General features: G+C 45.1%; 1 protein-coding gene across 2 annotated transcripts in view; it reads left to right on the top strand.

Moving 5' to 3' along the window:
- Plxnc1 (plexin C1) overlaps nt 1-20,612 on the top strand; it is a 154,710-nt gene that overhangs the window by 10,010 nt on the left and 124,088 nt on the right. For both annotated transcript variants that reach the window (XM_076920039.1, XM_076920040.1), the window contains exon 2: nt 12,878-13,018. In XM_076920039.1, the coding sequence (XP_076776154.1) occupies nt 12,878-13,018 (141 nt within the window). The remainder of the gene's footprint in view (nt 1-12,877; nt 13,019-20,612) is intronic.

Here is a 20,612-nt window from a genome sequence, read left to right as displayed (position 1 = left end):
AAGAAAAGGAGTCTCCTAAAAAGGCACAAGAAACATACAGAGACACACACTCTTCCCTCGTTCGCAGGAATCCCATAAAAACCCTAACCAGGAAGCCATACTATATAAGCAGAGGACATACAAGGTAAACATTTACACACACACACACACACACACACACACACACAAAGGAACTTCCAAAGACGCCATTGAGTTTGTTTTCTGTTGGCACATAGACTACCCTTTGTTTCCCCAGTGAGAGTCCCTTGGAGGAAACAAATTTTCATTTTCAAGTGGTTAACAGTTGAAGATAGCTTCTGGGTTAGAGATGGGACATGTGTGCACTTCTCCTTTCAACTCTAGGACCCCATGTGGTACAGGCCAGTGCAGGTCCTATGTGTGCCTGCTGCCTCCATCTCTGTGAGTCTGTGTGTGCATCAATTCTGTTCATGTTCCCCAGATGGCCTCCATCCCCTCTGGTCCTTATACCCTCTCTGCCTTCTCTTCTGCAGGGTCTGAGCCCTGATGGGAGGGGTTTAATGGAGACTCCTGTTAAAGGCTTAGAGTTTCAACAGTAGCTGGTTTAATGTATTAGTTCCTCTGCTCGATTGTTGCTTGTAGTACTTTCTTCAGAGAAGTTAGTGGTTGGGGAACTTGGCACTATTTTTAGCCCAACAGCCATGCTGTTACACAGACTTCAAACTTTTCTGTAAAGAGCCAGATTGTTAATATTTTACTCTTTGCAAACTACTCTTAATCTCTTAATTATGGTTAATCTCTTAATCATAGCTAGCAACCTCATGTTGTTCTCTGAATGAAGCTAAGGACTGGTACATAAATAAACCCACAGAGCTAGGACCCTATGAAATATCACGGGCACCAAAACCTGAATCCCTTCTCATTTTTATTTGTCATGGATTATTCTCACCCCCCCCACCCAAATTTCAAATCATTTAAAAACATAAGAACTGTTCTTGGCTCACGGGCTATTCAAAAACAGGCCAGATGTGGCCCACGGGTAGTGGTTTGCCAATTGCCGCTCTCCTGGAAAGTTGGGGAGGAAAGCAAGCCTTCTCCAAGCAGCCTGCTATTCCATCTAGAAGGGCCATGACAGAATGGCTTGGAAGCCCTAAGGAAGGGTGTCAGCAGCAGCACAGGGGGACCCAGAAGGCTCCAGAGCAGGGACATGACGCTTGAGTGGTGTCTTGAAGCTTAGTGAAGACGGCAGACAAGGGAGTTCTGGAGAGCATCCAGCTTGCTCGCAAGTGGGATGTTGAACGAGTCTCTGAGCCACAAGCCACTTACCCTGGCTGGGGAGTGTCCAGAAATGAGTGTGCAGGACCAGATGGCGAAGGGTTTAATGAGACAGGCAAAGGTGGGTAGGTTTACCCTGATGGTCACTCTCAGACTTTCCAAACCTTGCTTTTTAAAATACACACTTACCCAGAAGCTCCATATGTTCCGAAAGAACAGCGGGTCCTCTTTGACCTGCTGTTCCGAGAAAGAGCCTTGCCAAGTTCAGGGGTGCTAGGTGAGGCAGGTTGCAAAGACCCCAGATCCCACAGCTTGCACCACCCCTACCCCCCACCTGCTTCCATGCGTCATCTCAGGGATTTCTGCTGAGCTTGGTGGGAAGACCAAGACTGAGGATTTAGGGAGTAGCAAGAGGTTTAGAAGCATACCCAATCCCAGTGTGTTCTAGAAAGATCACTCAAGATAGAGTGGGTAAAGCAACTTACAAGGACAGCCATTGGTTCACATTGGCTATTTCTTGTATTTATTTATATCCAGAGGCCAGCCGTGTGTGACAGTACTGCTGTCAGCAGTAAATAGGGAAGATAATAAACATGTAGCAAATGGTTTTGTTTTTTTTTTTTTTTTACATTAAAACGACAACTAAAACTTTGGCAGATGCCATACAGCTCTGTATCCCTCTAATCCTTACCATAACTTGAGGAAGTAAGGCGTATTGTCATTCCCAATTTGCAGAGGAAAGAACTGTGATGCATTGTTAAGCAGGGAGTTAAACAGTTATGGGGGGCGGTGTTAGAGGATGACAAACAAGACTTCTTGAGAGTCCCGTCCCCCTCTGCCGCCATAGCTGGGTGTGGACTGTGCTAAGAAACCTGAGAGCCAGTGCAAGTGCTCATGGGAGGACGACTTGGTCAGTGTGAAGAGAACTGTGCATGTGGGTGAGGGTGTGAGGAAGTGAGGAGAGTGTCAGTGGTCTACAGAAGGGAGTCGCAGCCCTAGGCTGTGGGAAGCGATTAGATTTTAGTCTCAAAGCCTGGGAGAGCTTTTGAAGGCAAGCAGGATGATTGGATTTGAATTTCTAAGTAATGGCTGGCCTGTGGGGAATGGCTGGCCCTGTGGAAGAAGGAAAGCCTGCAGGAGGCTCTTACAGTATTGTGGGGATGGAAATGATGTTGCCTCTAGTCAAGAAGGGAGGATACAGATGGACTCTTACTTATTGTCATAAGCTGATGGATAATGAGGACCTGAACTGCGTTCTGGCCATGAATACAAGAAGGAAGGAGGGAGCGAGATAGCTCATTAAGGAATGGTATTGAAAAGTGTTGACAGCCTGTTAGAGGCTGACTTTAATTGCTGTTGGGTTTTGGGTACCATTGGGATATCCAGAGACAACAACGAAGGAGGCATTGTAACAAATTTTAGGAAGTGGATCCTGTTTCCCAAAAGTCGGAATGTGTTAGGCTCTGTCAGGCCCATACAGCCCTAATTGGACTATGTGTGCCCTGAGTGGGATTATAATCTACTTTCCTTTACTATAACAAAATACCTAGATCGAGCTATAAAGAATGGAAGTTTATTTGGCTCAGGATACTGGAGGGTGGGAAGTCTGTTGTCATGGTCCTGGCATTCAGCGAGGGCCTTCTTGCCGTCTCTTTGGACAGGCATGACACAGCCAGAAAAGTGGGTGCAGCTCAGATACCCTCTTCTTTGTAGAAAGTCACTAATGCTATCCTTTTGTAGAAAAGATTTATTTTCATTTATGGGTACTGGTCCTTTGCCCGCGTCTGTGTCTGTGTACCATGTGTGTATGGTATCTGTGGAGGCCTGGAGAGGGCATCAGATCCTCTGTCTGGAACTGGAGTTACAGATTGTCATGAGGCACCATGTGGGTGCTAGTAATTGAACCTACTGCTTCTGTAAGAGCCATCTCTCCAGCCCCAATGCCATCCAATCTTAATGATCTCCAAAGGACTTCCACCTTCAAATATGAATCATATGTGGATATTGGGGTTCTGCTACTGACTCATGGACTTTCGGAGGACACATTCAAACTACAGCAAGGGGAATGGCCTGGCTAGTTCATCTCATTATTTCCCATGATGCTGTCTGATACACGGTGAGTGAACCCTTAGTACATGATTATACAAACTGCACAGAAGGCTCTCCTCATCTAGTGGGAAAGACAGTGATAAGAGGGGACTGAGATAAAGGATTCCAAGATGGGGCTGTGTTTATAGGAATAATAAAAGCCAGGCAGTCTAAAAGGAAGGGTGTTTCTGGGGACTTCCTGCTCAGTAAGGCAGAATTTCTTGTCAGGGCCTCCCTACCCCCAACCTGGCTGAAGAAGCGTGTTATCTAACACGCCAGCTGTTCGCCATCATTACTCAGTGGCCTCCCCTGAAGGTTCCTCTCTTCCACTGTGACCCCTTTTAAGAATTGGATTCCAAGTACTGACCCGTGCTTCTCTGAGGCAACAGGATGGGGGAAGCCCGAAGCAGCTGGTAACCACGGGTGTCATCTTGTGTCAGGCCCCATAGTCTGCAATATTTCTTTTCTTAACCCTATGGGAGTCTTGTGCTGTGGGCCTCTGATGAAACCCATAGCTCCCGAGCCTATTTTTAATGCCTCAAATAATTTGGGCTGCCAAATAAACCAACTATATTGCTATACAAAGATATCATTGTGTAGTAATGTATCTTAACACATTCAACAGCTAGGTCTAGCAGCGGCAACTACCATAATCTCAAAGTAGAGATGAGCTTAAATGATCCTTTGAGATAATCTTCGGCGACTATGAAATGATAGGAAAGTATCTGATTTCTTTTGGTGACAAAGGCATGGCTTCATTTAATACTGCTGTGGACTGAATCCAAAATGAGAGGAAATGCCGTTTCAGTTAGAGCTTGCTAAAGTAAAGGTGTGCCTGCCTCCTCTCCTGCTTTATGGATTCCTTGAAGCCTGTGCCTGGACTAAGGATATGAGTGGAACTTCCACTCTGAACCATTCACTTGTATCTGAGAAACTATACGGTAAAAAGTAAAGCGCTTCATTTTGTTTCAAAGCCTACTTGATTTACTTGCCTATGAGCGTACTCCTATATGTATTTTGTAGAGCAGACATTTAACCAACATCAAGTGAATGGGTGGATGAGTGGATGGAAAGAAGGAAGGAAGGAAGGAAGGAAGGAAGGAAGGAAGGAAGGGTGGTTAAGTGGGTAGATGGGTAGATAGATGAGTAGGTGGGTGGATAGATGGGTGGGTTGGATAAATGGTTGGTTGGGAGGGTGGGTGGATGGGTGGATGAATGTTTGTTTAGGTGGGGTGAATAGATGGTTGGGTGAGTGAATGGATGGATGGATGGATGGATGGATGGATGGATGGATGGATAGATGGATGGTTGGGTGAATGGATGATTGGGTGAATGGATGATTGGGTGGGAGGGTAGGTGAATGAATGGTTGGATGAATGGATAGATACATGAGAAGATGGACAGGTAGGTGAATGGGTGTATAGGATGGATGAAGAAAATTTGGAGAGGAGAAATGACTATCTAAATTCTCACAACTCATAAGAAACAAAGCTCGAATGTGAACCTGGTGGTTCAATCTCTTGTTATAACTTCAGATTTGAAATCTCTTATTCTTTCTACTCCTCCGAGCTTCACCAGTAACTTTCAGAGCTGAAGTAATATTAGCTACACTCACAAATTTATAAACTGCCCCTTGCATTCTTTCTAAATACTCGAGCCTTTATTTTTATATCCCATTTTATTGGTTGTGTGTGTACATGAGTGTTGCATGGTGCACATGTGGCAGTCAGAGACTGTTGTGTGTGTACATGAGCATTGCATGGTGCACATGTGGCAGTCAGAGACTGTTGTGTGTGTACATGAGCGTTGCATGGTGCACATGTGGCAGTCAGAGACTGTTGTGTATGTACATGAGCGTTGCATGGTGCACATGTGGCAGTCAGAGACTGTTGTGTGTGTACATGAGCGTTACATGGTGCACATGTGGCAGTCAGAGACTGTTGTGTGTGTACATGAGCGTTGCATGGTGCACATGTGGCAGTCAGAGACTGTTGTGTATGTACATGAGCGTTGCATGGTGCACATGTGGCAGTCAGAGACTGTTGTGTGTGTACATGAGCGTTGCATGGTGCACATGTGGGAGTCAGAGGATAACCTTTAGAAATCAGTTCTCTCCTTCCATGTGTGGGTCCTGCGGATTGAACTCAGGTCCTCAAGCCTATCAGCAAGTGCTTTTACCCACTGAGCCATCTCCCTAGCCCTGAATTAAGCTATTCTAATTATGGGAAGGGACGGTCTCATTCTTTATTTTGTTCAGTGCATGCGTCAAATACTTTGTTCTGTTCTTAGTGCCACATTATTTTCTTTTGTTACAGTTGCTGCTTATATTGTTGTTATTATGAGGCCATGTGTCTCTGTCCAGCCTAGGCTAAGCTTAAAACTTGAAATATAGCCCAGACTTGCCTCAAATCCATGGATTTCTGCCTTAACCTCTTGGATACTAGGACTATAGGTGTGCATGGCCATAACCAGATTTAGAGACACATTTTAAATAGTGGTACACTCAGTTGTAGACTATCTGTGGATCAGAATGATGTGTCTCTTATGAGTTATTGATAAGCTGTGGATATGAGGTTTAGAGAAGGGTAAGTAAGATACCTGGTACAAGAATGTGGGGAATAGTAACTTACTATCATTCCCCAATGTAGAACCAAGACCCGCTGTTTCCAAGAGACAAATCTTGGCTCGGTTGAAGAACTCTGTAATGATTAAGCCTACTTAGCAATGTTCCTTAGTTGCCTGATGAGATATTGATTGAAAGTATCCAAACATTGATCTATGTGTTTATTTATTCATTCAATAAACACTTATCGACAAGTTATTACGAGCTGGATGCTGAGGCGGAGGCTGCTTTCAAACGGTAGGATAAGACAAACTGTGTCAGAGCGCAGCGTCTGCTGGGAGATAGACAGACAATAAGAACAACTTAAGAAACAATTATAGGCGTCCCGAAGGAAGTGAGCGGAATGCTATGATTCAGAGTGACAACAGAAGGGTGGGTGGGGGCTGGCAGGGGAATGAGGAGAAACAAGTTCCTGTGTTGGTGAAGAGTTAACTTAAAATCTGAAATACTCAAACGAGTCAGTCCACAGCAGATTGAAGGAGAAGAAACAAAGTAATAGTGTGTGGAGACCCTGAGGTAGAAAGATGATGATGTATTTCTAAAAGAAAGCAGCTGTAGGAGCAAACACAGCTTAAAGGGAGAGAGCTAAGGGATGTGTCTGCCGTTGTCAGGGGACCAGCATGGGGTGGGGGTGTCTCCCAGTCATCTGGGTGTAATCCTAAGTGTAATGGGCAACATTAAAGATGGTTGAGGAAGGTCTAATGTGTTTTAAAGACCACGTCCATTGCAGGATGGAGGACAAGTTGTGCTTTTAAAGGAGAAAACAGTTGATCAGGAGGGAGATGCTGGGAGCTCAGCCTGGATAGATGCCATGGAGAAGAAAAAGATGGACTGGAGAATGTTGGAAAATCTGGCTTGGACAGGGCCAATGAAGGGAGCAGAAGATCTGGGATCGATTGATAGTACTGCTTGGACAGAGCCAATGAAGAGAGCAGAAGATCTGGGATCGATTGGTAGTACTGATGGCGGTGTTGCTTTCCAAGAAAGAAAACCCGGACGTCGTTTTCAGCACTTTGAAGCCATGCATGGTGTACGGAGGTTCTCATGACACAGTGAAACTGGTGTGTTTGGAGAGAAGGTACTTGGCACTCATCAGCATATGGGGGGAACTTCTGGCATCTTGTGGAGAGGAGACCAAGATGTCCCATGAGACATACCTCAAGATGGAATTATCCCACCCAGACCACCATTAGCTTTCTCGTGGACAGATGTTGGTGGACCGTCTCCTTTGGTTTAAGGGGCTGGAAGGATGCCGTTTCCATGCTAACTGCCATTTGTAGCTTTTGGGGGATGATTTAAATTGTCTTTTCAAAAACATTTGGCTGAAATTACCTAGAGGGAAGGAAAGAGATGGCGTGAAACAGGAGCATAAAGCCCGAAGGAAGAAGTAGAACTGTCTTGGAAAGGGAACTTTAGTGGCAGGTAGGATGAGGAGGTGGAGGACACAGGGCAGGAATAGGAGATCGTGTGAAGTCCATGCATCTTCCAAATATCTTCTGTAAGTGAGCTATACCCTGAGACATTGTCACACAGCTCTGCCTTCAGCTCCCTTCTGATCAGCCTCCCGCACACCTTGGGTTCCTCCCGTGACTCTGAATCTCTCTATGTAAAATGTCCCTTGGATGGCCACACACATGCCATAAACTTAGCCAGAACCCAGTGGAAGATGTCTGTTCCAGAAGAACAGGAAGAAGATGACAACCTGAGCAGCTAATGAAGTCCCACTCCAACTTGAGTAAAACATTTTTTTTCCAGTTCTTTAGCTTGATGAAGATAACTTCCCAATTATTGTCAGCAGTGCTGAGGCTAGACAGGGCGTGAGGTAGGGATGTGCCCATTGTACAATGTGGTGACCCGAAGGAACCACTTGTCCAAATCAAGCAGACTGTCAGGTGGAGAGCAGGGACCAGAACTTGGAATGCAGGGTTTTGCTAACTACAAGCGGGTCCCTGGCGAATCACAAACAGCAAATGATGGAGACGCTGTTTGAAAACAGAGGTAACCCACGGGAACAGAATGCAAGATGAACTGCCCAAGAGGGCATTTTATCAGCCTGAGAAATTAATAAGTACCAGTTGCCATTCGCCTTTGTCTTATAAAAAAAAACCCAACAGTCAAGATCTTCTTAACACTGGGTTTGAGTAAAAAGCTCAACTCTCTCTTGGTCCTTAACACTGGAGGCCAAGCTTTGTGGCCATTTCCTGTGTGCCTTACCACAGGAACTTCATCGGGCACCTCACATGGCATCTTTGGTCACATGGGGAGGGAGGCAAAGCAAAGGCTGTTTTTTTCATGTCCTAGAAATCACGACTGGCGCCTCCCTCCTCCAGACTTGTGCAGTGTACATTGCGTGGAGCACAGCTGCAATGTTCACTGCTAACAAAAATAGTATGACGTAGTCATCAAGCAAGCTTTTTCCCCTCTCTAGATATGCTTACTACTCCCTGTGTGCGCCTGGCCTGCACGCATGTGCACACATGGGAGCATGCCCATTGGCACATGTCCCATTCCCCACCCACAGTGCCTTGGTCCCAGGTTGGGTCCAAACCTCTCAGTCTAAACATCATTTGAGAGAAGGCCGCTTTTTCCTCTGACTGAGAGAAGTTTCCCCTCAGCGAGGGCTAAACTGTAGGCGTGTGGTTATGGTTAGACATGGCAGGAAGGAGAAGTGGAGGGACCACTCTGAGGGAACCAGGAAAGCCCAAAGGGAGATGGGGTTTAGAGCTGAATCGAGATTGGATTTTTTTCATGAAAGACAGAAGTGGCAAAAGCATCATTACGAGGCATTAACCTTGTTACACACAGACGAACAAGCAGAAGCAGGGACTCGGAGAGAAATTACACATAATAAACTAGGCAGAATGGGCTGAAAGCAGCATTAGCAATTACACCCTGAGGGAAGAGAAGGGCAAAATAGAAGTTAGGCCAGAGGCGGGAAAGAGTGAGAATAATTTCTGGACACAGGGGGCTGCCTGCACAATTTCCCCCCTTTTCTGTTTGACTCCCTAGGTACTGAGTTCACGTTTGTGGGAAGGTTTCTCTGGGACCCCCTTTCTTCTGTTTTCCATCGCTGAAATGAACGTAAGAAAGGCATTCTGAGGGTTCCTTTCTCCATTCGCAGGGATCTGTCCATTTCTGTGTGTTTTCAGCACAAAAGAATCCATTTGCATTCGTCCACACCAGTCCCGAGAGTTTTCTGGGGGCTGGGGGGTGTCTAAGCCTCTGCTTTTCTCTTCTTCCAGGCTCACAATTAGCTACAGAGTTCCAGCTAAGTGGAAGGGCCTCCTGGCTGGTCCCCTGCCAGATCCAACAAGTTATGATTCTTATTCCTTAAACAGTGATTTTTAGGAAATCCCATGTTTAACCCATGACAGCTTCTGTTGTTAGTTTAGTGAAAAAGTGAAAACTCTGTCCTCAAGAACCTAGGGTCTGTTGTGTTTCTCCTGTGCTAATCTCCACATGCTGTTTTTCATCCTCCATCTTGGATTTAGTGGAAGCAAAATGTCTTCCTTTTTCTACATGGGATGTATATCTTATGTCTCATGTCACCGTATCCCAAGGGAGGGTGTGAGTAAGAGCCAACAGCTCACCCTCAGAGTTTTATCAGTAAGGAAACCTATACCCCAGAACCCTTCCAGGAAGCTCACTGACTAGCCCTGGGAATGGACAGCCACAGTTCTGTGTAAGATAGGAGGATAAATGTCTGGTAATGGTGACTGGAATCATGATTTGGTTGGACCAATTATGGCTTCTGTCCAGCTTGGGTTATTGCGATCTGAAGGAAATTTTAGAAGAACAGCTGCCTTGGGCGTGGTAGCAACCGTTTTTTTAAGTAAGGTAGTGATGGCAAGTGCAGCTTACCTGTGTGTTATTGTGTGCCAGGCACTTTACCAAACTAAGTCATTTAGTCCTTATAGCAGCTGTGGAGAAGAAATGTTATTATCAACCCTTCCATGATAGAGAGCAGTTGTTCTCAAACTCCCTAATGCTACGACCCCTTAATACCGTGCCTCATATGCTGGTGACCGCCAACCACAAAAGTATCCATAGCTACTTCATAACTGCAATTCTGTTACTGTTAGGAATGATAATGTAAATATCTGATATGTGACCCTCCCCGGTTGAGAACCACTTGTTAGAGGAGCTGAAACAATAATTTTAAAGTCCCTTAGCTAGACAATAACAGGGCCCAGGCTAAACACAGGTAGGTATTGGGTTCACTATCCTTTGTCAAGTAAGGTGGCAAAATGTATATTTAGCACCCTGAGAATATCCATGTGCTAGGTAGTGTTAGTTATATGATCGCTTAAAACTCCCTAATGCTGCGACCCTTTAATACAGCTCCTCACATTGTGGTGACACACCCCCCCAAACCATAAAATTATTTTCACTGCTACTCCATAACTGTATTTTTTCTAATCTTATGAATCATAGTGTAAATATCTGTGCTTTCCAATGGTCTTAGGTGACCTCTGTAAAAGAGATTTTTGACCCCCAAAGGGTTCCCGACTCACCGGTTGAGAGCCAGTGACTTATAATGTCATCTTCATAACTAGTGTACCAGTCAGGGACACTGGCCTTATCAGACAGTAGAGAAAGCCAATTCCAACTCAGATCAGGTAAGTCACCAGGGTTAACTGGTGAACAAGAATTGAGGTTCAAAGACAGAGCAGTCCCAGGTGGTTTGTCCCATCCCACCAGTCTCTCAAGCGTGACGTAATTCATGACTGCATTACATAGCTGTACTATTTGTAGTCTCAGGCTTATTTGAAAACTACATCTTTTGGGAAGAAGTCAGAAGTCGGAGGAGAATGCTAGAACACAGAAGATGGTAATTTGGGAATAGTTTTCCTCCTGTTCCTGTTCATCTTCTAGCCAGCCTAAATGATTTGGGGCCAGTCTTTGGCAAGCAGGCTATCTCCCTAGCCTCAGCCATGGCCTTCCAGGCTGTCATTGTTCATGGCTAACTGGAATAGAAACTGCAATTTGGGTCCTACCACACACTAGACCTAAGACTCCATTCCTACTTGGTACTGTGGATAATCTACAATCCACAGCCCTTATTCTTTTTTTGTGTGTGTTGTGAGATGACAAGAGATGTAGTCCTTTATTAAAAATATGATAGTTTGAGAACATTCCAGAACCTCAGAAATGATGCCCAATTCTCCGACTTCACCTCTCTGTGATGCTCAAATAAATAATAAATAATAAACATGATAAATGATCTTATATTTGGACAATTCTGGTTTCATTTTAAGCCAGGATGTGTGATGTATATGTGGGGTGAGTTTGGGGTTTTTTTGTTTGTTTGTTTAAAGGTCATACAACTCTTTTCTGCTCATAATCACGAGGCTTCCTTATCTAAACAGAGGTCTATTGTTCCAGTCCTCATGCCCACAGACATCTTTTTTCCTCAACTTCAGTTTTAACAGGATAACTCTTCAACCTCCCTGATGGTAAGAGACATAATGTCTTTTTCACAGGGAAAAGGAATCTCTAATGGGCATTCCAGAAGTCTTCTTCAAAGGGAGTTCAGGGTATAGCATTTTATGCAAATGAGGCTCTCTCTTAGGCTTTTGCAGTCTTTCCTCGAAACGTGTCGGGGTATTGGAAGAAGCTACCCTCCTAGCTTATCATTTTCTCACAGAACAACATCAACAAAGAAATATCGATGGCACTTTTAAAGCCTTCAGAAATCAATTTAGACCATGAATCTATTTAGTTTAGATGTTAATGAAACTTGGTGGCTTTAAAAAATAATGAATATTTAATAAGACATAAATTGAAAGACATAAACACTGTTGGCAATAATATAATGAAGTTAATAAGTCTTGGACTCTGCATGCCCACCTCCCCGCTCCCCAAACAGTCCCATCTCAGAAGTCACTGTGATGCCCACTGAAGTTTGCTGGCTCTCTTATTGGCTACAATTTAAATGCGCCTTTGAAAACTGTAGTATGGTTGGGAATCCAGCTCTGGCAGATAAAGTAAGCTATCACACTGTGTTCAGTAGCTGCAGTGGGCAACGGCTCTCTCTTAGCTGCCTATCTTCCAGAGATTTGTGTAACAAACTCAGCTTCCTGTCTTGGAGGCAGGAAGCAGCATGGGGCCCTTCATTCCTTTTAAACAAAAAGGAAAAGACATTTTGGTGGATACTCTCTGGGCCCTGGGTTTAAAGAGGGGCTTTATTCATTGAGCAGGAGGAAGCACGCGATTCCAGGCGCTCAAAGCCTCCTACAATTTAAACACATTTGGGTTGAGGGTTTTGTGCTTTTCACTTCTGCTTTAACGGCCTCAGTTCAGGGTCCAGTTCTACCTTGTTCCTCATTAGCTGGGTCACTATGTCTTACCACCGGCCACAGCCCCATCTGCCTTCTGCCTTCTGTATTCATCTTTGGGCTTCACAGTGCACTCTGTCTCTTTAGAATGTCTCCTCTCTGCTGCCCTACTGATAGGACCCTGTTACTTAATAAGATAGTCTGAGGTCACTCTTGGGACATGTTCATGTTTATAGTTACAGAAGCCAGTATCTAACTAAAACAAACTACAGCAGAGTCCTGCAAACAGCATAGTACCTCCCTAGCCCCAGTTCAGAAATGGCTTCTCTTCCAGCGGTAACGCAGAACTCTGCGTCATAGCTCAAACAGGGTTGTGCCAGGCGCGTGCCATTGATGGCTAGCTCGGTGGTGGAAATGAGAGCATGTGAATAAATAGTTAAGCACGACACTTTCCATGGCTTGGGCGAGCAAGGCAAGTTGGTAGATGAAGCCAGTGAAATCTGCTCTCAAGGGTCCCATTGAAGAGAACATATCGGGGGCTCACAAAGGCAGACTTCCTAAGAGTTTGTGAGTGGTACTTCATCAATATAAAGAGAAGTACTGATGTTTAAAAAAAATGATCATTTTTTCCCCTTATTTGTTCCTTTCTGTATAGAAAGAAGGAGATAAGCCTGAACGGGTCCAGCCAATTACATCGTCTACACTGATTCACTCTGACCTGACGTCTGTTTATGGCACAGTGGTGATGAACAGGACTGTTCTGTTCTTGGGGACCGGAGACGGCCAGTTACTTAAGGTCGGTTTCTCTGTGCTTCTTCCTTCTGATGTTTAGTTTTGATAAGCTCCACTTAGTAGCTGCCTGTTTTAAACTTCCTCTCATGCAAGCTATCCTGAGTTCTACACAAGACTCTTACATGACATCGCTTTGCTAAGACTCTATCCCGAAAAAAGCTTGGAGGACATTTTAACAATCTGTATGTAGACCTTCCCCTCCTGCCACCATCACACCGAATGAGGCACCAGCCACCTGCCTTCTGGGAAGGAGGCACACCATGCCCCCTTCCTTACTCATAGCTGCTGGGTGAGAAGAATATGGGTCTAGCCCCTACCCCATCCCTGACTCACCTTTCTGAGATGTTTAACCTTTCAGTTCTCTCTCCTTTACGCTGGAAATGTACAAAGCACCTTATTTCTCACAACTTCAAAGAGATGAACGATTAGAGGCTTGAAAAGAAGAAGAAGAAGAAGAAGAAGAAACAGGTGTGCCCTCCTTCCAGCCCACTCGCCACCCACAGAGGGGGTTTGTTTTCTGCCCTTTGTACCTGTACATGCCAGGGAGAGGTTAGAGATCTGAAATTCTTTCAGACTCCCCTGGTCTTTCATCTGCTAGGACCATTTTCCCCCATGGTATAGATGAACCCTGGTCAAACTGAGATTTTTTTTTTAAAATTCACCTGGAGGGGGAGGGGCAGCGGGGAGGAGGAGAAAGTCAAATCAGAACCACCAAGAGGTCCATCTGAAATTACCCAGTGTCCTCTTGTCAGCGTCATTAGCAAGCATGAATTGTGTGTCTCCCGCGGCCTCCAGTAACAGCCGTGGCTGGGGACTGCAGTGTCTGTCACCCTAGATGGGTGACACTGCTTGACCTCTCTCTCGGCAGCCACTCAGTTGACCCTCAGCTCAGATTCTTAATTGAATCCTGGCAGCTTTGTTTTCCCTGCAGCCATCCACCCCTCTTCTGCTCACTGTGCCTTTAGGCAGATCGGTTAGCCTCTCTTCGTCTCCATTTCTCCAAATGTAAAATGAGATTATACTAGATAAGCCAGGAAACAAAACAAAACAAAACAAAAACCCTTTCCTCATCTGGTGGCTTTGCACCCACCCACAGCCCCCCTCCAGCCAAGCTTGTATACGAGCTGCTATGTGGCCCTGCGTCCACATGTTGGTCATACCTACCCCTAGCCTAAAATGGTTCTTTCCCTTTTTTTCTATGCTTTACTGAGCCCTCTATAGTTGGCTTCAACCCTACCTTCTCTCTGATGGTGTCCAAGCCCCTACAGGTGTCTTGTTCACCCCGTCCCCCGAGCAACTCACCACCAGCATCATCTTTTGACTTGTTATTGATGTCTTGCCTTGATACCTACCCTTGGTGGTTCATGTTTGTCCTACCAACTCAATTCTAAGCTTCCTGTAAAGGGGGCCATGAATTCCCTCAGCCTGACACAGTGCCGAGTGCTGGGTAGGCATTTGATGGAGTCTGTTTCCTTTGGAGGAAACCCAGTAACATATGGGAGGGAATTTGTTTGTATACACATTCTTTTTAAATATACATTGATCATCTTTCTCATGGAGCTCGTTTCATTTCCTGGGGAAAGGAAAGGTATAATAGATACCCACCAATCTTTGCACACTTGACACCTAGGGATGCCTGTGGACATACTAGCCTGGTCAGGCCAAGCAGGCCCATTAACCCTGCAGAAGAAGTTTCTATCCATCCTTCCTGGGTCTCCTTACCAATTATCTCTTCAGATCTGGGATGTTTTTGACAAGTGTTTTGACAAGAACACTGTTTCCCCAAGCTGAGCCTACCAGACTGTCACAGGAAGAATTGGAGGTGAAGGAACACTTGCCTATAAATAGTCCCCCATGGGATGGCTTGGCTTCTCTTGTCCTGTGGGTTCAGCTTAGCCATTCGTGTGTGCAGCTGTCCGAGTTTCAGTCTTGCTGCAAGCCAGGGTGTGGGCCCAAGCTACAGCTTCCTGCTGTTAGTGAAGAGGCAGTTGGGATTAAGTCTTGCCATCCTCATGTTCTGGATGGGGTACCACTTTGAGACCCCCCACACACACACACTGTAGTCTCATTTTTAGGGTTCAATTAACAAGGGTAGACAGGCATTGTTTTGTTTCAGTTTTGTGACTTAACGTTTCTACAATGTTTCCTGCACGTTAAATAATTCAGGTCTCTCACCAGCCCCATTTTACAGATGGAAGAATGGAGGCCGAGGGTTGTTGAGTGATTAGACGAGGTTACAAATGGGCAGTGCAGGGATTTGAACCTGGAACAACATCAGAGGCTGGATTTGTAACTCTTAGCTGCGGGACCTTGCAGCCTGTGCCTCAGCTTCCAGGCACTTCCCTTGGGGGCTCTTAGCAAGGAGGTGGTGCATTGGGAAGACGTTCAAATCCTGCTGAGCTTCCTACAAAGAAAGCCAGCCCTGTGATTGAGGGAACTTTACTTTTACTTCTCCACATACCTTGTCTCTCAGGAGGCTGTGAGGGCTGGGCTGTCTCCCTCCCAGTCCCACTCTCTAGTGACAGTAGGTAATTCCCTTCACACTCTCTCCTGTGTCAGTGCGCAAAATTCTTGGATATAGCTTTTGAAATGACTTGGAAACTCCCCCCACCCACCCACCCCCACCCCCACCCCCCACCCCCCACCCCCCACCCCCAGCAAAAAAGCCAGGATCCTGCACAGATGATTCCCCAGATCTTTTTATTCAAAAAGGAGCTTCACTTCCCTCTTGCCACACTTCTCTTCAGAACCGTTAGGGAAGATGAACACTGAGAGACACAAGCTTGGCTTCCAAGCCTCTTCCCAGAGGTATTAATGAGCACCAAAGAAACAAACCCCAGCCTGATGCAGTCATCGGGAAGAGGAGAAGAAAGGGCTCCGATCACCCACAGCCTGACTCATCACTTTCGCAGTGATCAAGAGGCGAAGGCATTTTGACACGTGCCAGGCACCGTAGTACTTGCCTGGCTGGATATGAGGCAGGCAACCGGCAGCCAGTTGCTGTTTTTACCACCAGTAAAAACCTGACTTCTTCCATCTCTGCAAACCTCATGGTGTTTTAATATAATTTTGGTGCCATTTTAAACCTCAGACTATTTAAATAATTTTTTCCCTGCTTGTGGAAGAACTGTAAGCTCATGTAGAGAGTTGCAGGGTAGTGGGGGGATAAGAAGAAGGCAAAATAAAAATGATCCTTAATTACGTCATGTAGAGGCAACTGCTGTCAGCATTTTGGATGCTTTTTTTACATAGCTGAGGTCAGACTGTATCCAGTTTTGCATCCTTCTTTCCTTCAGCTAATGAGGGAAGAGGTTTATATTAAAATACTGCTGCAAACACTTTGTAAACAGTATTTTTAAATAGCTCTACCGTGTTCTGTTATATGGGAACAGTTTTGAACTTGAGCCGAGATGCTGGATCACTTTATAAAAGGACTTGAAATACACACACACACACACACACACACACACACACACACACACACACACGCTCCACAGAAGACAATACCGTCTCCAAAGGTAAGATTCCAATGATGAGCCATGAAGAACCTAGAGACTTTATGGTTTGCTGGCATCTTGATTGCCCACTTTCTGCCTTTGTAAAATTGTAGGGAAGCAGAAGAAAGGTGGAGCTCGAAGGTCCTGCCCTACCAATTTCTCAGCAGGTGTTGTGGTCATGTAGCAAGTCGTAACCCTGCCCCGCTTCCCCCATCATTTCTCCAGTTGACTCCTTTCTGAATATGGTTATATGTGATCATTTTTTAAAGTTGTCAGTATCTCTACTGAAATCAGCTGAGAGTGTGCCGACTCTGAACTCAGTGTTTGGAAATCCATACTCTGTCACATGTCATGTGGGGTATACCAGCCTAGGAACACATGCCGCATGGCTTCTCCAACTGTAGTGGAGTCTGTCATGCGGTTTGGACTCCTGTGAGCTGACTCTGTTGCATGTAAGAAAATCCTCTCTTTATCTCAAGGGCAAAGTGGGAGGGTTTTTTTTTTTTTTTTTTTTTTTTTTTTTTTTTTTTTTTTTAGCGTTTCCAGGTGGTAAAAAAATAAGTAATAAAGGAATATGCATGAAATGTGAAATTTGTAACTTTATGCATGCCCATTAACCTTTCTTACAGGCATAAAAGATAAGGAGAGAGCAGGTGAGGACTAATAAAAGCCAGCATTTCTGAGCTCTTACTATGCACCTGCTATCAGAACCAGCATCAGAACCATCGTCAGCATGGGTTAATTCATTTAATCCTTATAAGTCAATACTATGACCATCCCCACTTTATCAATGAGAAATCCCGGGGCTTTAGGGCATTAGGCAGCTGGTTCAAGGTGATTTGAATGGAAACAATCTGTCCCTAGAGCCCAGGCTTTTCTCCTCTGGCAAAACTGCATTTACCGTTTCAATGTAATCTGTAGAGCTTGACAGAGTGCCTGCAACCTGGGACGAGCTGTGAACTTTTCTGCCCAGTATTAGGGCAACCGAGTTGATCTTGAGACACCAGTGTTTGAGGTTTCCTGAGAAGGGGCCACGGCTTCTGTGGTTTTTACTTTGTTCCTACTTGGGGACAGTTTCGAGCAGCTGTAGGCTCGGCCCCTCTTCTTGGGGCTGCGAGTGGCTTGTGGGGACCTCTGTACCACCATTAGAGCCCAGGTTTCCCCAGGTAGTCTCCTTTTGAAGAACAGTAAACTTTCTGAGCTTGCTGTTGTTTGGATAACTAGGGTTTCCCAATTTCCTTGTTGCTGAGGTGGGGTGCTGGCCCAGGAAGCTATGTCAGGCATGCAGCAGAAGGGTATTACTCACAGGGTTTCATCTGCACTGGCAGACTGTATTGTTAATATGCTACTCCATGGAGCAAATTAAGTCAGTTCCCAAACTCAAAAACCAGACGTTCCCGTAGAATCTCTCTCAACCTCTGGCTATTGAGGTTGTCAAGTGAATGTAAGAGAGAGTTTTAAAATGAAATATCTTACTGTAACTTCTACAAAATGTGAAAGGGGGCTGGGGAGGGACCCAGTGCAGCCCCAGAGCTGCCGGGGAGGGCTGAGAAAATGTTATGGGCCGAATAGTTGAAACCACAGGAAGTGTCAGGCTTGGAAACGGGGCTCCGTGGTTGGCTGTGTAGGATGTCATGTGAGACTTATTTCAGATTCACCCCATCACATCTCAGCTTGTGAGACTGGGGACTCCCTGGCACAGAACAGTTAGCCCCAAGTAATAAGCAGGTCTAGAACTCAGAGTCAGTCCACATACTTCTCTGTCTTGAAACGTAGATGGGAAACAGGAGAGATTCCCTTCCCTCTTCCTGTTTTCTCTTCATTGTTCCTAACTACAAAGGCCCACCACACAGTCTTAAATCATTGTTCTGTGTGTCTAGGGGAGAGGATTAAGTCTCCTTCCCAGTGTTTCTCAAAAGCCATTTTATTCAAAAGAATAAAGAAGACAATTGGCTCATTTACCCTTCTACTGACCAGCTTCAGAGGAGAGATTGGAAAAGAAAGGCCTTAAAACACCTTAGCTTTGTGAGCGTGGCTTTTCTATCTCACGCAATCGGAAAGGAACAAAGACATGTGTTTTGCTTAGTTTATTTCTTCTTCTTCTTCTTCTTCTTCTTCTTCTTCTTCTTCTTCTTCTTCTTCTTCTTCTTCTTCTTCTTCTTCTTCTTCTTCTTCTTCTTCTTCTTCTTCTTCTTCTTCTTCTTCTTCATCGTCCTCACTGTGGAGAACAGAGCTGTCCTGTGACTCTGTGCTGTGGAAATCTCCACTTGCTTCAGTTTAGCTGCACGGCTGGGAGGACTTTGTATGCAGCAGAAATCTCAGGGCCAGTTAATAGCCTACCACGAGGCTTCAGGGAGATGTCAACAGAAACAGTATGTTGACATGAACTGAAATTCTCCATCAGGGAAAATTTGTTTTCTATGAAGGCCTTGGCCAGAAAAATGTGAAGAGCTTTAAAAGAATCTTGAATGCTGATAGAGTACCATTTGACTTAATAAATTTTTTTTTTTTCTGAAGCCTCCCCTGCACCAGACTATCTTCTTAGACTCAGGTACAAGGGTAAATCCAAAGAGCTGGGTGTGCTAATCCTAGCACTTGGGAGGCAGAGGCAGGAGAATCTCTGTGAGTTCAAGGTCAGCTTGGTCTATGTAGTAAGTCCAGGCCAACCAGGGTCACATGGTGATGCAGCTATCTCAAAACAGCCACAAAGGTGAGCCAAAGAGACAAGCCTTACCTTCCTGATGAGTGCGGGGGGGGGGGGGGGGGGGAGGAGAGAGGATAAAAGGCAGAAAACAAATAAATTAATTATCCAATGATGAAGTCATTTAGAGAGTAAAGTACAGAGAAGAACACCAGAGGGATGGAGAGAGAAGGACGGTGGCCACAGGGAAGAGGCAAGCAATCAGGGAGAGCTGCTCGGAGGAAGTGAGGCTGGATGATGAGACATATGTAAGAATATACACAGAGGAGGCACAGAGTGACTTCAGATCAGATCTATATTAAGGTCGTATGCTGAGAGCAACAAATAAAAATCCGCACCATGGCTGAGCAGTGTGTTGTGTGGATTGGATGAGGTCTCTCTTATGCACAGTTCTGCCCGTTTTGGGTAGCCGTGACTCACGGCTCTTTCCCACACTACTCCTCTGATCCTGCTCTTTTTCCAAAGGCACCCAGCTAAACTGGGCCAAGGAGAAATGTCTCCTTTGCTCTAGCCTCGGTGGCTTTTTTTTCTCTGCATGCATAGCCTCATGCAGTCTGCAGTCAAAAGTCCAAGAGGTCCCCTGTGCCCCTGGGGTGGACTGAGAGATGAGACTGGGGACAGCAAAAGCAGATGTCCCTAACTCTGGCTGTAGTACATTTGGGATCTTTGGAGTCAAAGTTCAAACTTCTCACTGTTTTCCTCGGCAGAACCTAGAGGGCATTGTTTGCAGAATCTCTTTGACACGCCCACCTTCAGATATTCTTAAATTTCAGGGGTGTGTGTGTGTGTGTGTGTGTGTGTACTAGTTTTACATAAGGATTTCACTATGTAGCCCTAGTTGGCCTGTAGACTAGGCTAGCCTCAAACCTTCAGCAGATCTGCCTGCCTGGTACTGGAATTAAGTACTGTATGCCATCATGCTTGACCTTATGTCTGTATTTTTACAGATAGTACATGGACATTGTCTAAAACCCTAAATAACCAAGGAAGTAGAGTGAAATCCACCTATTCCTAACTTTGCATTCCAGGCTCCTGGTACGACTAATGAAAGACATTTCACTGGTAGCTTTTTAGTGAAAGTGTCTATGTATATATGTATATTTGTGTGTGTGTGTTGTGTATGTATATTTGTGTATACACACACACACAAGCAAAAGAGGGGATGTCTTTTCCCCCTCTCCTATTTTTACTGAACATATCACATATTAAATACATGTGTAGATATAGAAACAGTTGTGTTTACATGAATGTACATTTGCTGTAACATGTTAAAATACTATATGAACAGTAAAAGTGCTTTCTAGCTACTTTGATGGCTAAAGAGAGCTCTACTTTTTACACTACTGTTCATGTAACCCTGTTTATTCTCACACTGTTGTTTACAGAATCCTGTTGTTTAT

The sequence above is a fragment of the Arvicanthis niloticus genome, chromosome 22, assembly GCF_011762505.2.
Source record: "Arvicanthis niloticus isolate mArvNil1 chromosome 22, mArvNil1.pat.X, whole genome shotgun sequence".
Classification (NCBI taxonomy): Eukaryota; Metazoa; Chordata; class Mammalia; order Rodentia; family Muridae; genus Arvicanthis; species Arvicanthis niloticus.
The sequence above is the reverse complement of the archived record's forward strand: the minus strand, read 5'-3'. Positions and strand labels throughout refer to the sequence as shown.